At 29.6% G+C, this 17,014-nt stretch overlaps 1 protein-coding gene across 10 annotated transcripts in view; it reads right to left on the minus strand.

Annotated features, from left to right (window-relative positions):
• LOC107443695 (LMBR1-like protein) overlaps nucleotides 1–17,014 on the minus strand; it is a 52,766-nt gene that overhangs the window by 30,919 nt on the left and 4,833 nt on the right. For 8 of the 10 annotated variants that reach the window (XM_071187922.1, XM_016057645.3, XM_071187921.1 and 5 more), the window contains exons 3-6: nucleotides 15,893–15,980; nucleotides 12,974–13,007; nucleotides 11,413–11,552; nucleotides 4,670–4,773 (exon numbers count right to left, since the gene is read on the minus strand). In XM_071187922.1, the coding sequence (XP_071044023.1) occupies nucleotides 4,670–4,773; nucleotides 11,413–11,552; nucleotides 12,974–13,007; nucleotides 15,893–15,980 (366 nt within the window). The remainder of the gene's footprint in view (nucleotides 1–4,669; nucleotides 4,774–11,412; nucleotides 11,553–12,973; nucleotides 13,008–15,892; nucleotides 15,981–17,014) is intronic. The other 2 variants (XM_071187925.1, XM_071187924.1) reach the window with 1 other exon arrangement.

Consider the following 17,014-nt stretch of genomic DNA (forward strand, 5'->3'; position numbering starts at 1 on the left):
AAAATACCTTTACTTTGTGCAGGGGTAGAAGTGACCAATTCAAAAAATATAGGGTTTTCAGGAAAATATCTAAGAACTTTTAGGGGGGAAATGTAGGACAAAAAATTTTATTTAAATAAAAATACAGATTGCATGTTAAGTAACCATTTGCAATTGTAATGACTTATAGATGATTCTTAGCTGAATTGTTTATCTATGGCAACTAAAATCAGTGGCGCAACAGCCCATAGAGGGTCAAGGCCTACTGTGCCCATCTCAGTTACCTTGACCTTGGACTCTGGAGTGCTGGAGCAAATGCTTCGGTCAGGTGGTCAGCCGAACGCAGATCCCCCAGTGTTTAGTTCCCAAGCATGCTTGGTACTCACAGGGTAGCCACAGCAAAAATTGAACAAAAATAGTTGCTTTTAGTAGCTTCAAGCAATAAACTAGTTGCCTAAAACTACGAAAGTAGTTGCCTGAACAGGGACAAAAATTTATCAAAAATAGTAACCAAATAACTAAAATTACAGCTTAATTGTCATATACTATGATTAGGACTGGGTGATGTCAGAAATTTAAAATCGTGATACATCGTGCGCTAGACATCACGATATAGCGATGTATCGCGATTTAGCATATGTTCAAAAATTATCTATGGCAAATCTTTACATCAATCAAAAATAAATAAAAAAGAATAAACCTATTACAAAAGAAAAAATTAATTCTAAACATATTCCACTATGACATCAATATCATTGCTTTTTTCAATTAAAATAATAAAGAAGTCAAAGTAAAAGCAAACCCAAGCTTTATTTCATTTTTCTTAAATTAAAAATGATTTAAGATTTATTGGTTTAAAAATAATAATACTGTAACAAAATATTTTACATACATGCATTAAAAACTAAAAGAAAAAAAAGCAAAAGTAGAAAACAAACCAAAGAAATGTTCACTTTAGAAAAAAAAATATTTTTTTTAATTATTTGTTAAAAAAAAAATATGCTTTTGAAACATCATTACACCCTTTTTTAGTTAATTATTTAAAAAAATAAAAAGTAGTATTAACTAATGGTCAAATTCTGTACTTAATAAATGCAAAAATATTTTTACTTTATTATTATTTTCTTTTTTGAAAATAAAATCGACTAAAGATTTATTTGTTTAAAAATGACACTAACTATCTAACAAATTATAAAACAAACAAGTATTGAAAGAATTTTAATAAAAATTTTAAAAAAATACTTTAAGTACTAATGTTAAATAATAAAAAAGCATCAACACATTACTAAACTCTTTATTTAATTTTTTTTTTTAATTTGCTTTAACTAATAGCCAAATTTTTTAAATCTTTGTTTTCAGTTTCTCAAAAGTAAAAGCACATTAAATAAAGGTAAGCTTTGTTTTAATTTTTTTTATAATTAAAAACGACTGAACATTTATTGGTTTAAAAATAATCGAATTATTATACTTATCTACATTAAAGAAATTTTAAAAAACTAACTTTTTAAAACAAAGTTAAATACAAAATACCCCTATTAAATTGTATCGCTTAAAATGAAAAACAATAATTGAAAAAAATCAATGAAGAAACTTTTCTTTATTTATATTTTCTTTTCATTGATCAATTGAGTTCAGAACAAAAATTTAAGATAACCGCGAATGCTTAGCAATCGCAAAGTAACAGTAGGTCTACTAAAAATAATTGACAAGAATCGTTAAATCCAGATAGAAAAAAAAATGGTATGAAATAATGCAGAGCGAAACGATCGCTAAGTAGCAAATGTCTCACTGAAAATAATTTACAAGAAACCCTACAATTATTCCCGACGAAATAAAATGCACAATGATCGCAAAATGACTTAAGTCCCATTGAAAATAATCTTCAAAAAACGCAAAATCCCAAAGAAAAAAATTAACATAAAGAAACTATGCATTGCATTCTATATTACAACACTGATCCAGGCATGAAACCTGGAGTTCTGATTCAATTCGCTCTTTGTCATTCAACACCACAAAACTAACATCGTCCTTACAGCTAGCTAAACGCTATCTACATCTCTGCAGCCAGACAAAATCAAAATTGTCTTCGCCAGTGCGGGAACAGCATTAGGGTAGTCAAGGATCCTTGCATATTAAATCGTTAAACTGCGATTGTAGTCTTATACCGGCGGCTTAAATCAGATTTCTGCTGCATCGCCTAAAACGAAAGTCACTATACCGGCCTACCAATATATCTGTTAAATTGATATTTTGCGATACATCGATTTATCGCCTAGTCCTAACTATGCTCCAATTAAAAAAAAGTTTGTACAAATATAAAAGGTATACATATTAGAAAATAGGTACCTAAATAAAAGTCTAATTACAATAAAATATTAAGGTTAATAGAAGAAAAAACAATTAAAAAGAACAAAACTGCCCCTCAGAGAGAAAAAATAACAAGTGCTTTATTAAATCTAATGAAAATTTAAATTTTTAGGCTTTTTGGACATAAATGATTGTATAAGAGTTTGCTTTCTTTTATTAACAATTTAGTTCCATGCTCTTTTTCTTTTTGTCGTAATTGCAGACTACCTTCAATCATGCCTTGAGCAAGTCTAATTCCTTGCATACTGTTAGCCTAAGGGCTTCTTTAAGTCTTTCATTCGCTTCTTCTGTAAACTTGTCAGCTGTTTCTTTCAATGGGATGAAATAACAATGGAGGGGTTAGCATGATGACGTCACTGAGCACTACACACATGGTAGGTGGCACTACGCATGTGTTAACGAGGGGACTGAAAAGTAATGTTCATTTTCAAGTCAACCTTGCCCGGCCCAAGGATCGAACCTAGGACCTGTGGCACGGGAGTGCGAAGCGCTACCACTCAGCCACCGGGCGTCTATCTATGGCAACTACTAGCATGCTTTCAGCATAAGAATGTGGATAAGTATAAATGTAGGACATAAGCTACTTTTCATCTTGATTTTGAAACTGAATAAAATATTTCACATCTGAATACTACTTGGAACTCCAAACTGCATTAAACATGGTTGATGCTTAGAGTGAGCATAGTGAAATTTTAAAATATATTTTAAACAAGCAAAACGTTTGGTGGTAAAGTAATTAAGTACAGGAAGGAAAAGGAGAAACTCTCAGTGTTCTACCTAAATGTCATATTTGAGCTTTGCTATCAGGAATATAATGCATCAACATAATAAAAACATTAAAAAATGATAAATATACTTTTCTATTGCTAAATGGTGACCATTTATATTACAATTCATAATGTTGCTTCACTATTTAGTAATCAAAATAAAAGTAAAGGATTTCAATTTATATCATATTATTGAAATTTACATTTTGTTTCAAAAAAATTATGCAGCACTGTTTTTAGATTCCTTTTGTAAAGCTTCTAATTTTTTAATTGACAGCATCAATAAGTCCTTGATGGGATATCATTGTTTTAATCTCAGGTTTCATTCTTTAATAATAGCCTGAGCTGAAGAAAAGCCTTAAAAAATTTTAATATATTTCGCTAGTTAGGAAGTTACGTTCGCTGACTTTGCTTAGACTCTTAATTTTTCTCCTTGTTTTTTTTTTTTTTATTGTATCTCTTCCTCTTCTGCTTTATATTGCTGTAGGTTTCTTTATGGTCTTATTTATAACTTTCACACTGACTGTTTTTTTTTAAAACCAAACATTGACTAATTCTTAGATATACTACTCAGCTTTAACTCCTTTTTAACCTTTCATTAGTAATAATTTGTTCGTTTACAGAAAATTCGCGCTTTAAAGAAACTTGATTGTGTTAATAAAAATGCCGTAACAAGTTTAGATAAAAAAAATAGCATACCTCACACATCTTTTAAGACAAAAAACATATATGCACATCATCCTTCAGTTTATCAACAAAATTTTCAGATATGATCTTTTTTACCTTGTCATAAAAATATAGGTTTCGCAAAAATATACGATTTATATACTGTCACTTATTTCTACAATGAAAAAGAAATTTTGGAACTACACTTGATGGTTTTAGAACTTTTTGCCTTTATTATGAAAAATAAAAAGAATTTAGGTAAATTAGTTTTAGTTTGTACATTCTTTATTGATATTTAAATTTCAAAAAGTATTACTTAACATGGGCCATTTATAACATATCTAGAGCTTCAGCGTAACAATGCTACTTATAAAGTAAACAACTTCAGCATACCAAACTTAAAACAAACTTTTGCTATTTTATTTTTATTTTTCATAAAAGCTTTTTAATTGGTTTCACTACATTTGGATTTTTGATAATTCATACTTTTTCCTTTCTTATTTCAAGTTTAAGACATTGAAATTTGACGGTAAATAACAGTTTTCAAATGTGATTTTGAAATGATAAATTATAAGCTAAAAAGATATTGGGTGGCATCTTATTCAAAGAATTAGAAAAAATCTTAATTTTAAGCAAAATATGCTTTAAAAATATATCAACCAAAAGATAATGATTAAAAAAATGACAAAAAGGATAAGAAATCAATTTATCATGATTTTTTTAATGTTTATAATACTTGTAAAAACCTCAACTTTCAAAAGTTTGATGCTAAAAAGCTTTCAATCAAATAAATGCTATAAAAAGAACTTTAAACCTGGTAATAAAAACTGTCATCAAGTACATATTTTTATTTTATTTAGCGATACAAGTATAATAATTTAACAACTTACTCGAGAAGATCCAGGAAGCCCTTCGGATTCAACAAACAAATGTGCAAATGGTAAAAGTAAAAACAAGGCGACATTAGAAAAAAGAAATACAAGACTCCATAAACCTGTAAGCAGAAATAAATTTTAAAATGCTTAGAAAAAATGCCACTTTCATATTTTTTAAATACGAGGTACATCCACAAAGTAAGTTCCGTTTCTACTTCTATCCGCGGCATCGCTGCGATCGCAGTTCCTAGCATGCACGCCAGTTACTCTGACTCAAGCAGAAGAAATGTACGCCATTTTCAGATCGCTGCTGCCGATGCGTTCTTTAAAGTACTTCCTTATGATGTCAGCCTAAATTTAAAATGCCGCCGCTTGTGAAATCAGATCTGTCATTCGTTTTCTAAAAGCAAAGAAAGTTAAACCATGCGAAATTAATCGGCAAATCTGCGAGGTTTACGGACAAACTGCTATGAGTGATTTAATGGTTAGAAGATGGGTCAGACAGTTCAATGAAGGACGTGATCAAGTCCACGATGAAGAACGATGTGGACGCCCGTCTTTGGTTACTCATGAACTGGTTCACACAGTTGAAGAGAAGCTTAAGCAAAACCGTAAGTTTACAATTAGTGTTCTCGTTACGGAATTTCCGCAAATCTCACGATCACTAATTCATGAAATTATTACTGAAAACTGAAATTTCGAAAACTTTGCTCACATTGGGTACCCAAAATTCTTATTGAACAACACAAAAAAACAACGGATGGGCAGTGCACTTCAGTATTTGACACGCTACAATGAAGACGGTGATGATTTTCTTTCTCGGATAGTCACTGGGGACGAAACTTGGGTATCTTACGACACCCCAGAAACTAAGCGGCAATCAATGGAATGGAGGCACACTTCGTCCCTAACGAAAGTTAAGCCTAGGCAAATCTTGACACCTCGAAAACTCATGTGCACCGTTTTTTGGGACAGAAAAGACATTTTGCTGATTAATTTCTTACCACGAGGCCAAACAATCAATGCAACAAACAATTACTGCTACTATTAAGACTATTAAGAAATTGTGCCGCTCAATACAGAACAAGGGCCGAGGATTACTGTCAAAAGGTGTTGCTTTTTTACACGATAATGTCCGACCTCACACTGCGAACGTGACAAAAGAACTCCTACGGGAATTTGACTGGGACGTGTTTGATCGTCCTCCGTACAGCCCTGACCTCGCTCCTAGTGACTTTCATTTCTTCTTACACCTAAAATCTTTCCTTGGTGGTCAACACTTCAACAATGATGACAAGCTGAAAGAACATGTTACCACATGGTTGAAAACACAGGCGGCAACCTTCTATGAAGAAGGCATACAAAAACTTGTGCCACGCTATGACAAGTGCCTACAAAATTTCGGAAGCTATGAAGAAAATTAGTTTCACAGTTGTAGATTTTTGTACAATAAATATTTTTTTCTGTATCTGTACACGTTTTTTTATATAACCAAACGGAACTTACTTTGTGGATATACCTCGTATAAAGTTTTCGATGAAAGTAATTAACAGTACTGATATAACCTCAGTCATTAAAATTAGAAACAATATGAGTAGAGTATAATATTTTACAAGTTAAACAATTTTTACTAAAACAATATGTATTCAATAAAACTCAAAAATCACATTTAAATTTTACTAGTATTAACAGGTTTGAATAAAATAAAAATTCCCTTATATATTTTTCTGAATCTTAATAGTAAAGTAAAAGAAATGTCAATGAATCATTCTAGGTAACCATTTGAGTCGATTTGATTGTAGGCTTTTAACATTCAACATATTTAGCACATTATTTGTAACTTTCAAAAAAGGAAAAATTGAACAATGCATGTGAGTAACTGATGTGGATAATGCACCAAAATTCAAACAGTCTTCCGTTGATGAAAACTGCTTTATTGTACCAAACTTTATTATAAAGTTGTAATAAGAAAATAAATATTAATGTTAGAGCAAGAAATTTTCAATTGTTTTCTATATCAATTTTAAACTTTTCCTTTGAAATGGAATATGATAATCAATAGCATCTAGAACATACAAATTTTATTAAATATTAAAATGTTATGGTCAGAATTTCTGTGCTTCTTTTTCATCATTATTTACCCTTCTTCATATATTCCTTTTTTCTCTTTCTTTATTCTTTTTTTGTATTTTATCTGCCACTTATCATTTTGTCACTATTGTTATTCCATCTTTCTTAGGGACTGATTTACAATTTTTGTAGCTATCATACTACACTCTCCCAGTAACTATCATACTACTACACTCTGCTTTTCATTTTAAAAAATGCAAAAAATATATGCACTCAATAGAATTGAACTAAAAAGATATAAAGCTAAAAATCCTGATGATCAAAGACAAAACTTCCTGAAGAGGAAGGTAAAAATTCACATAGATAAATGACAAGCAAGATTATGTGTTTAACAATTGAATCAAAAAGTTTTCTGTTAATAATTCAGCTTGAAGATAGTAAGAAAATATATGATAACTTTATCATGAGCCCAAAAAATTATTCCTAAATTAAGGAGCAGCTGTTCACTTTGGCTTTCTGCCAGGTTGAACAGCTGCTGATGTCAATCCTAATAGTAAGTGAAAAGCCTGAAGGATGAAAGGGCAAAACAAAACAGGATGGACTGATAATATGACGCTAATCCGAGTAGCTCATCTGAATTGGTTGCCAAATAGAGAGTGGGTACATTTTCATTTCCAAGCATGTATATTTTTTACATCAGCTTACATAGGAGTTTTTAATTTTGAATGAATTTCCAAATAACAAGCATACATTGGGCTGATATTTAGAAATATACAGTATTCTTTGTAGTAAATGAGGATTTTACCCTTCTTTGACAAAATTCACTCACACACCATTTAGAATCAGGAAATGTACAAAGTGACTTGTTTCGTGGTCAAGACATGCGGTGAACCTCCTAATTCGCATAACTAATTGCTCTGATAAGAAAAAATTTTAAAACCTATTTATACACTGTGTGCATAAATAGTTGTGCACAATCTGTCTTTCTCTATGCTCTTATTTACAAAGACATTTTATACTTAAACAAATGTATTATACTTAATCTGATTAATCTAGTTTAGTACTGATATATATTGAAAAGTGATTTTTTTCCAGTGCTCTTTTTTTACGGAGCTCTTTTTCTGTGTGCTTTTTTCCAGTGCTCTCTTTTCCATGTACCTCAAAGGCAAGATTCTGAATCAATTTTTGAAGATCTAATGTAATAGCTCTAAACAGTGTAGGATTTAAAAACAATTATTCAAAATAAAATCTAATTGCATTTCGTTCTGATGAAGTATTTTGTTTTGTTCTGGTGTGCTCAAATTTTCCGGACATTAAAGTCTGGTATTGTTTAAATCATGACATTCAGCGTGTTTTAGATAATTCACTCAAAGAAATTAATAATTTTTTATTTAAAAAATTTACACAATTTTTCATCAATCAAACAAAATTCAGATTGAACTTACAAAAGCTGAGAGCAGTTTGGAAATGAAATCATTAAAATTGGCTACAATTAGCAGCATGCAGTTTAAAGTCAACAACTGCAGTTTGGTGCTCATATGCATTTCGGTATTTGTTCTTCAAATTAAATAAAAAATTCTTAGACATGCAAAAATGTCTAGAAAACAAAAACTTCATAAAAAATCTGGCCCTCATGATGGATATTTTGACGGAAATCTCTGTGTTGTTAAAAGCCTTTCAAGAAGGAAATTTAGATTTAATTAAAGCACAAAATTTGACTCGACTTGATTTTGAAATTTGATTTGATTAGCCAGACAAAGAGAAAAAGTCCAGGGCTATAAAAAAAATGAAGTGAGAGATACTTTAATTATTTTTTGTAAATAAAGTAGGGACAGATAAATTCAAGATTGAACTTAATGATTGAAAAGAGCAAAAAGCTGAGGTATTTAAAAGACATAAAAAAATTTCTGATTCAGATTTCCTTCAAAATTCATGAATCATGTGAAACTTTTTTTTGTTAATTGTTAGAAAATTAAGATATAGATTTGAATCAGCGGAATAAAAAAATAGTTTTATTTCCAGACAATGTTTCAAGCCATAAAATTGGTGACTTTATTGCTTTAACCGAAAGTAATCTACAATGTTTCAAGCCATAAAATTGGTGACTTTATTGCTTTAACAGAAAGTAATCTACAATGTTTCAAGCCATAAAATTGGTGACTTTATTGCTTTAACCAAAAGTAATCTACGATTTTTTCCCATGAACACAACTTTCAAAATTCAACCTCTCACTCAAGGAATCTTCTACTCTTTTAAAGCCTGTTATAGGTAGCAAGTGATTCAAGAAGTCTCATATCTTCTGAAAGAAGCTTCACCAGAAGAATTACTACTGTTGGTTTGTGAAAAATAACCCTCTTGACAGCAATGCACTTTTCAAAATGAGCATGGGATAGCGTTTCAATAGAGGTGGTCACCAAATGCTTAAAAAAATAAAAGCATAGTTTTACACATTGTAAGAAATCTGAAGTGATGGAACAGTAATGTACGACTTAGAAGATATTTTGAATCCCGATTTTGAAAATTTGAATACAACAGAAAATGATAGGAAATAATTCATAAAATTGGATGAAAAAGAATCAAAAGAAATTATTATCTTGACAAGTTCCAAAGAAGATGTACAAGCAGAAAATGAGAAAAAGGACTAAGATGATCCTCCCCAATCAGCCAAAATTAATGAGATGTACAGTGCACAAAATGAAAAACAGACTACCCTGTAATTTTTGATCTAATGACCGTATCTTCACGTTCTAGGACTTATTCTTAATGATTCGAAGGGATAATTTCAAATATTCTAAAAAATTATTGCAGACGATATTTTAACTCACGAAATCAGACATATAAACGTACTTTCTTTGAAAAAAAATGCCCTTTTTTCAAAAATTTGTGTTTCTGGTCCTTAAAATACAGCCGCAATCTGGGAAATATGGTCAAGAGATCGATCCTGAGTTGGAACTCCTAAATGTTAATTTTATTTTTTGTATATTTTACCATATCTTGAAAACTTTTCAGGCCAATTGAAACATTTTTGCACACAGTTATAGAATTCGTTTATCCAAAGATAATTCAATGCAAAAAATAAATTTTACTAAATATTTATCATTTTTATTATTTTATTAATTAATAATCGAAAAATATTTGAATTGTGAAATATACAATTTCTTACATCATTTTAAAGTGCAATTTTATACGGTAAAATGCAAAATTTTAGCAAAATCAAACGAATAGTTCCTGCGAAATCAAATTTTAAAGAAGTCGCATCTTCAAAATTAGATATCTCAGGAAGTATTCAACCGATTTCGTTCAAATTTTGCATTTTGTCATGTAAAATTACATACTTAAAAATTGTGCAAAAAATTTCAAAATTTACAATTCAAAATTTTCTCAACTATTATTTACTAATATAATAAAAAATAATAAATATTTACTAAAATTAATTTTTTACATGGAATTATCATTGGATAAATTAATTATATAATTATGTGCAAAAAATTTTCTATTCGTTTACGCAAATAAGCAAAGAGTAGAATTAACATTAAGGGGTTCAACTTTTGGATCCCTCTCCTGACCAAACTATGGGTACTATATTTCATATTATACATACTCCTTAGATTTTGAGGGTCAAAAATCCGAATCTGTTTTTTAAAAAAAAGTATGTTTATTCAGAGAAAGTATGTTTTTGTGCCTGATTAAGTAACTTAAAATATTGCCTGTATTAATCAATTAGCATATTTGAGGTCACTTCCTCAAACCATTCAGATTGAGTCCTTGAACGTGAAGATCCAATCATTAGATCAAAAAATATTCAGGGTGGTTCATTCTTTCTTTTTTTTTGGCCCACTGTACAATTTGATAGTTAATATAAGTAATTTTGAAATCAGCGGAGGAGTCTATAATGTACTATATTACTTGAAAAAAAGGTAAAAAACTTTTGGTTAAATATGTGCTAAAACAGTCTTCAATCAAAAATATCTTCCAAAGGAAATGAAATTGTATCATAATGAGCAGATTATACTTTTGCTTAGCATTGATTCATTTTTATATCAATTTAAATCTTTTTATATTTAATGACATTAACACTAACAGCTCTAACTATAAATGTTTATTGATCATTAAAATGAGTTTATTTCCTTAAAACATACTATGTATTAACATAGTGAAATTTCGTAAATTAAGAGCATTTAAGATTGATTAATGCATTCCCCTTATAATCAAATAATTTACTTATTTAAATATAATTGGCTGGAACAAATAGTGTTCCTTTAAACAGTGCTGCCTGTCTTAAAAGAAATAAAAATAATTAGTATTTTCTAGAATTTATTGAAATTTAAAGGGTAAGAATTCACCTGATGTGTTGACTACTTCTATGGGTACCAATAAATATTAATCTTTTCTGAAGACTGCATATGAACAAAGTAACAATAAAAGTATGATTGTTCATTGTTATTTTATTAATAATGCTGATCAAATATATGTGCACATTGCATGTGGTTTTGTTATTTTACAATGAACTTCCTTATACAAAGCATTTTTAGAAACATAAGACTTTTTCCAGTCCTAAAACAAGGTGATACAATAAGAGACTACTGTAAAATAGGACAGAAATTTAAAAAAAAAATAAGTAAAATCAGTTAAATAAACAAATATTCTGAAGCAATAATGTTTTTAGAGAACTGAAAAAAGTGACCAACCCTGAATTAATGAGCTGTTTAACCATTGCACATAGTAACTGTTAGGATATCGCAGAAGAATTTCATTAGTTACAATTGAAATAGGATGAAGTAAGGCAGCACCAATTGATATGGTAAATGAAAATGTAGAAATCCACAATCTAAAAAATCAATATTTTAGAAATTAAATGGAAAATAGTACAGCAAAAAAAACATCAACACATTTTATGACCATCCATAAATATGTCAAAAGTACAGTACACTACCTCAGTTTACAATTTTTCAAATGAATTCTTCTAATGAATATATTTTACAGAGCATAAGATATTAAAATTTTAATTAAGAAATTAAATAAAAAATTTATCCAATTGTACTTAAAATTTCAATCAATTTACTTTTCACATTTTTCAACATATACAAACTACTAAAACTATGCTAAAAGAACGTAGGGTTATACAACAGCAATTTCCATCCTTAATTTAGGCATGAAAAAATTTACTTATATTATTTTAAACTTCCCAAGCCAAAGCACATCTCAATTTTTTTTTGTATATATTTGTTTCAATTGTGCTATAGCAAAAATAGCAACTAATGCTTTATTACAGCTTTTTATTAGAATAGAAAACAATACAATTTCAAAACAGTCCCTTTGGAAAGATTGATGTTTCTCTTTATAAAATAAAGCCAAAACATAATTAGTGAAAAATATTATTTTATTCACTATTAATATAAATTTCAGGTTTTTTAAATCCTATGAATAAGATCAGAGTAATTTAATCTAATTTATGAATTAACATAGATTACAAGTTAATTGACAGATTTGAGGCAATATAGTCAAATTTTTTACCTCCTTATCCGAGTGCTGTGATTTATGTGTGTTATCAATCTTGAGAGCTTACTATTTATATTATGCTATTTTAAAGTAATGATAATTATAAATTAATGTGTTACACTATAATTTTAAAAATAATGTATAGAATTTATTTTAAGAAAAGTATGCATATGTTAATCTACAGAATTAGTATGAAGTATATAATTAGTATGTGAAGAATTTATTTTTTTTTAAAAAAAAACAGTAACCCCATAGAATCCTTAAGTTTCAAAAATCATCAACTCTAAATCTAAATACCTACACTAACCTGAACTACAAAACTAACTTATTCTCCACACTAAGTCATCTACTTTAGTTTCTATATTTAATTTATTTCAATAATTATCAGTAACTATGTTTTGAATTTCTTTCCTTTAGATGGGTAATATACTTTAATAACTCTTAGCATCTCTTTTGTTTTCTGTTGGTTTTTACTATTTCTTTCTTCCATTTCTTTAGATTTTATCCAAACCCCGTTTTAAACAAGTTAAAATATTAATTCAAAATTTGGATAAAATTGATGCAAAAGAATGTATATCTTACAATGAAAAGTATTAATTTATTTTAACTTATTACTTCACATGCATATTCAAATATAAACAATACTAATTTTAATATTATACAATTTTAATATTAAAAGCAATAAAAAATTCAACAAGCATTATTTTAATTTCAATCTGTCAAAAATACAGTTAAATCAAGAATACTCACGATATTCTATATGCAATAGCATCTTCATAAGTACCTGTATAATAAGCAAAAGCCAAATATTAGTGTAAATTATTCAAATTAAACAATCCAACATCCAAATAAACTTCTAAACTATTAAAAACTACACACATTGACCAATGAATTAGAAATATTTGGTTACTATTTTATTGCACCTCCTTTTGCACAAATGATAGCCTGTATTTGTGTGAACAAGTCTACAAGTTTCAAGACTGCATTTATGCCCAGAGAATACCATGCATTGGTTACGCTGACTTAAGATCTTGTAAATTAGATGAAAGAAGAAATTGCAGTCAGATATCCACCATATCCCAAATATTTCCTATTGAGTGGTCAGGGAAGGTGTTGGAACTCAGACTGAAGTTCATTGAACCAATTTTACACTTTTGGTATAATGTATAGTTCCATTACTATCCATCACTTTCAGAGTAAAAAATTAACATTGTAGAATGCATTTGATAATTCAACATATTCAGGTATTGTATAATTTTTTGGTGAACCTCAAGAGACGCAAGGACACCACACCCATGCTAAGAATTACCCACATCGTGATACTATCACCAGACCCTTGTACAGTACACACAAGGCAAGATTGGTTCATATCTTTGTGGGGTTCATATCCCAATTCAACCTTTCCCATGAGTGTAAAACAAGGAGTAGCATGTTTCATCTGTCCACAGCCCTTAGATATCCAGTGACATCTTTCTCAACAGCATTGCAACTGAATTCTGGTATTTCAGACAGGAATGAGTGGTTTTCTCTCAGGCATCCAACTACACTTTCCCATTCTCTGAAATTTTTCTTACCAGGTTTATGCTAAAATCAGTTAAGAACCTTTGCTGAAGGTTTTTATAAACTGAAGTACAGTAAAATCCCATTCCTGCCGTTCTGCCGCACTAGTCGTCAATTAGAATTACAATTTGTCAGAAATGTCGCCGATCACGATTTCTATAACAACTATGGTTTCTATTTCAAACTAATTAAAACCTTTGATATGACTGTTTTTGAAAAACCACTGAGTTCTGCTATCATCACAACTATGGCTCCTGCTAAACAGGCACCAACAATAAGCATTCTTTTAAATTATGAAAGATTTTATGCTTTTTCGAATTTACTACATTTATCTTAAAATGACCTTCTGAAATTACTCAGATTAGCATTCTGATGAGGTTTCATAAGCACCATAAATAAATTTTGCATACTTCACCTTTAGTGATCATTTAATACAAAATCTCGTTAAGTTGTGTGTGTAATAACGATTAACATAAACAGAACCTGCCTCCTATTATAGTCACATTCGATATTAGGCTAACCATTAGAAAATTTTTCCTAGAAAAATTTATGGGAGTTTTCAATTTTTGTACATTTGTTTTTCAGGGTGTTGAACATGAATTTGCATTTTACGACCAAAATTTTTTATAAATATCACACAAAAATCTAGTTTCCTGCATAGAACTTACGCTTGATTTAAAATAGAAAATTTTAGATGGCATATTTAAAAACAAGCGAAATTAGGTGCTAGGGCACGACTGGATGATGTGTATACCTTTGTACATTGGTGGCAGAAAGAGGACATTTTTATCTCAAAGCTTCCATTCTTTCAAAACTTGAAAAGAAAATTCTATTCACTCAAACAGGAAAATGAATGATTTTTATTTATTTTTAAAACATATGCTTGACCAAAGCTTGATTTTATAAACAGTGTTATTGATCTCATATAGTTGATTTCAACATATTTTAATATTAAAATTAATCTACTCTCTCAAATTTCATTTTTAAATACAGCGTATTTCAAAATCCTACTTAACATTTAAATCTTTTAAACATAATCTAATATTCTTATAAATATAATATTGCTATATATAATGAAATTGCTATAAAGAGATTGGTGTTGTAACAAACTATGCACATCAGCTCACAACCTTTATCTATTGCCTAGAGTTGTCCATTTAGACAACAAAAAAAACAAAAAAATTCATGTATAGAAATTTTATTTCCTGGTTAAAAAATTGTCCTTTTATTGATTTATTTATTTTAACTATTCACGAACGCAACACTCGAATACTCCATCTGGAGAGAAGACTGGTTTCATGTCTAAAGCCCCCTTTCTTCTCTCTCCTCCTCTACTCAGATATATGGGAATGTACTAGAATATTTCCTTTTTCCATAACATTTTTTATGCTTAGATTATCAAGAATATATTTTAAAATTTCCACAATGCTCAAATTAAGCACTATATTTAATGCAGTTTTGAGATCCATATAATTTCTAAGCTTAAAAATTTTCACTTAGTTTGAAAATCATGATAGAAACTTCCTACTCCTATGATTATCCACACACTAATGGTGAAAGCATATCGAGTGTTGCCATAGATAAAGAGTTCTGCTAAGCGCCATCTGTAGCCCATTTTGATCGCCGATGGTCTATCCTTGTATGCAGAAGCATTGGTCCTCGTTAAACTGTTCTACCGTAAAGTGCTCAACTTCGCGTTCAGGTCGTTGGGCTACCGAAGCAAGGGTGCCATCCCCTCTGCAGAGGATCAAAATTGTGATGGCATGTCTTCGGATCATCCTCGGGGATGCTTCCCAGACCGTCGCCAATAGCCCATTGTGCAGCTCTAGTGTGACGAGGAACAACCACAACTGCATGCAGAAAATCATATTCCCCACAGAGAAAACATTTTTGATCATGCTTTTACATGCAGACTGAACTTTTTCGCAAATGTGTATATATTATTAATAATCAATATTAATAATCAATTCAATATTGCAGTAGCTAACATATACTTATAATTTGAACTGAACGATTAAAGCTGCACGAGCTTTCAGAAGAATGATTTAAAAGAATAAGAAAGCATTTAATGCAACAACAACAAAATTCTATTTAAAAATTTTAACATACCTGAAAACAAGTCATTCTTTCTCTTTCTAAACAACAATATAAAACAATAGGAAGCAAAATATAAGCTGAGGAACAAAAGAAGAAACACCTATAATTTAAGAGAAAAACAATAAAAATGGTAAATACAAAATGTTTCATTATGGGTACAAAATATTACCTTCAAAAATGATTAATTTATGAGTATTCAAAGATAGCACAAAATTATGCAGTACTATACAGTAAATAAAGCCAGAATGTTTAAAAATACCACTCTTAATCTCAAGCACAGTTCTCAAAAATGAAAATGATAAGGGACACATTGTCCAAAATTAGAGACATATACCTTGACAGCAACATGTAAATTAGCATATTGTCAATTACGCTGAGTCAATTTTTACTTTTTTCAGGGATGAGAGTAGTCAGAAAGTAAAAAAGAGGAAATCCAAGAAGAAGAAGAAAAAAATAAATAAATATATATATATAAATATACAGTAGAGTCCCGATAATCCGAGTTTCCGCTTTAACCGAGCTATCAAATATTTTAAGGATTTTTTTGTTCTAGTTTATTTTTTATTTTCAAAAATACCACCGAAAAATAAATCTGAATTTTATTTTCCAAACACTCGAGAAAACAAAATCTAACAACTTGATCCCATGAAATGATCGTTAATATCGTCAATAATGAAAATGTACCTAGCGAAAATGATGAAGACAGTGACGATGAAAATCAACATATAAAAATCTCTCACACAGATGAACTTTAAGCTGTCGAAAATGCTACTGAATACATAGAACAACAAAAAGAGGCGACACCTGCCTTCCTGTTATCCCTAAAAAATGGCAAAACATTGCTGCAGAAAAGCCCCAAAGTTATATAAAACAAAAAACGATTAAGGACTTTTTTTAAGTAAAAACTCTTTAATTCTCGCTAAGTAGGTTTTAAGTTTTTTCAAGTAAGCTTTTTAATAATAATAGGAATTATATGCGGTATACTCGTATAAATTTTATATTTCTTAAATATATTACATTTATACCAGCTCTTTTTCTTTCTTTTTTTATACTCTTCGTTTTAACCGAGTTTTTCAGTTATCCGAGTTAGTCGTGGTCCACATTAACTCGGATAATCGGGACTCTACTGTATTT

This window comes from Parasteatoda tepidariorum, chromosome X1, assembly GCF_043381705.1.
Source record: "Parasteatoda tepidariorum isolate YZ-2023 chromosome X1, CAS_Ptep_4.0, whole genome shotgun sequence".
Lineage (NCBI taxonomy): Eukaryota > Metazoa > Arthropoda > Arachnida > Araneae > Theridiidae > Parasteatoda > Parasteatoda tepidariorum.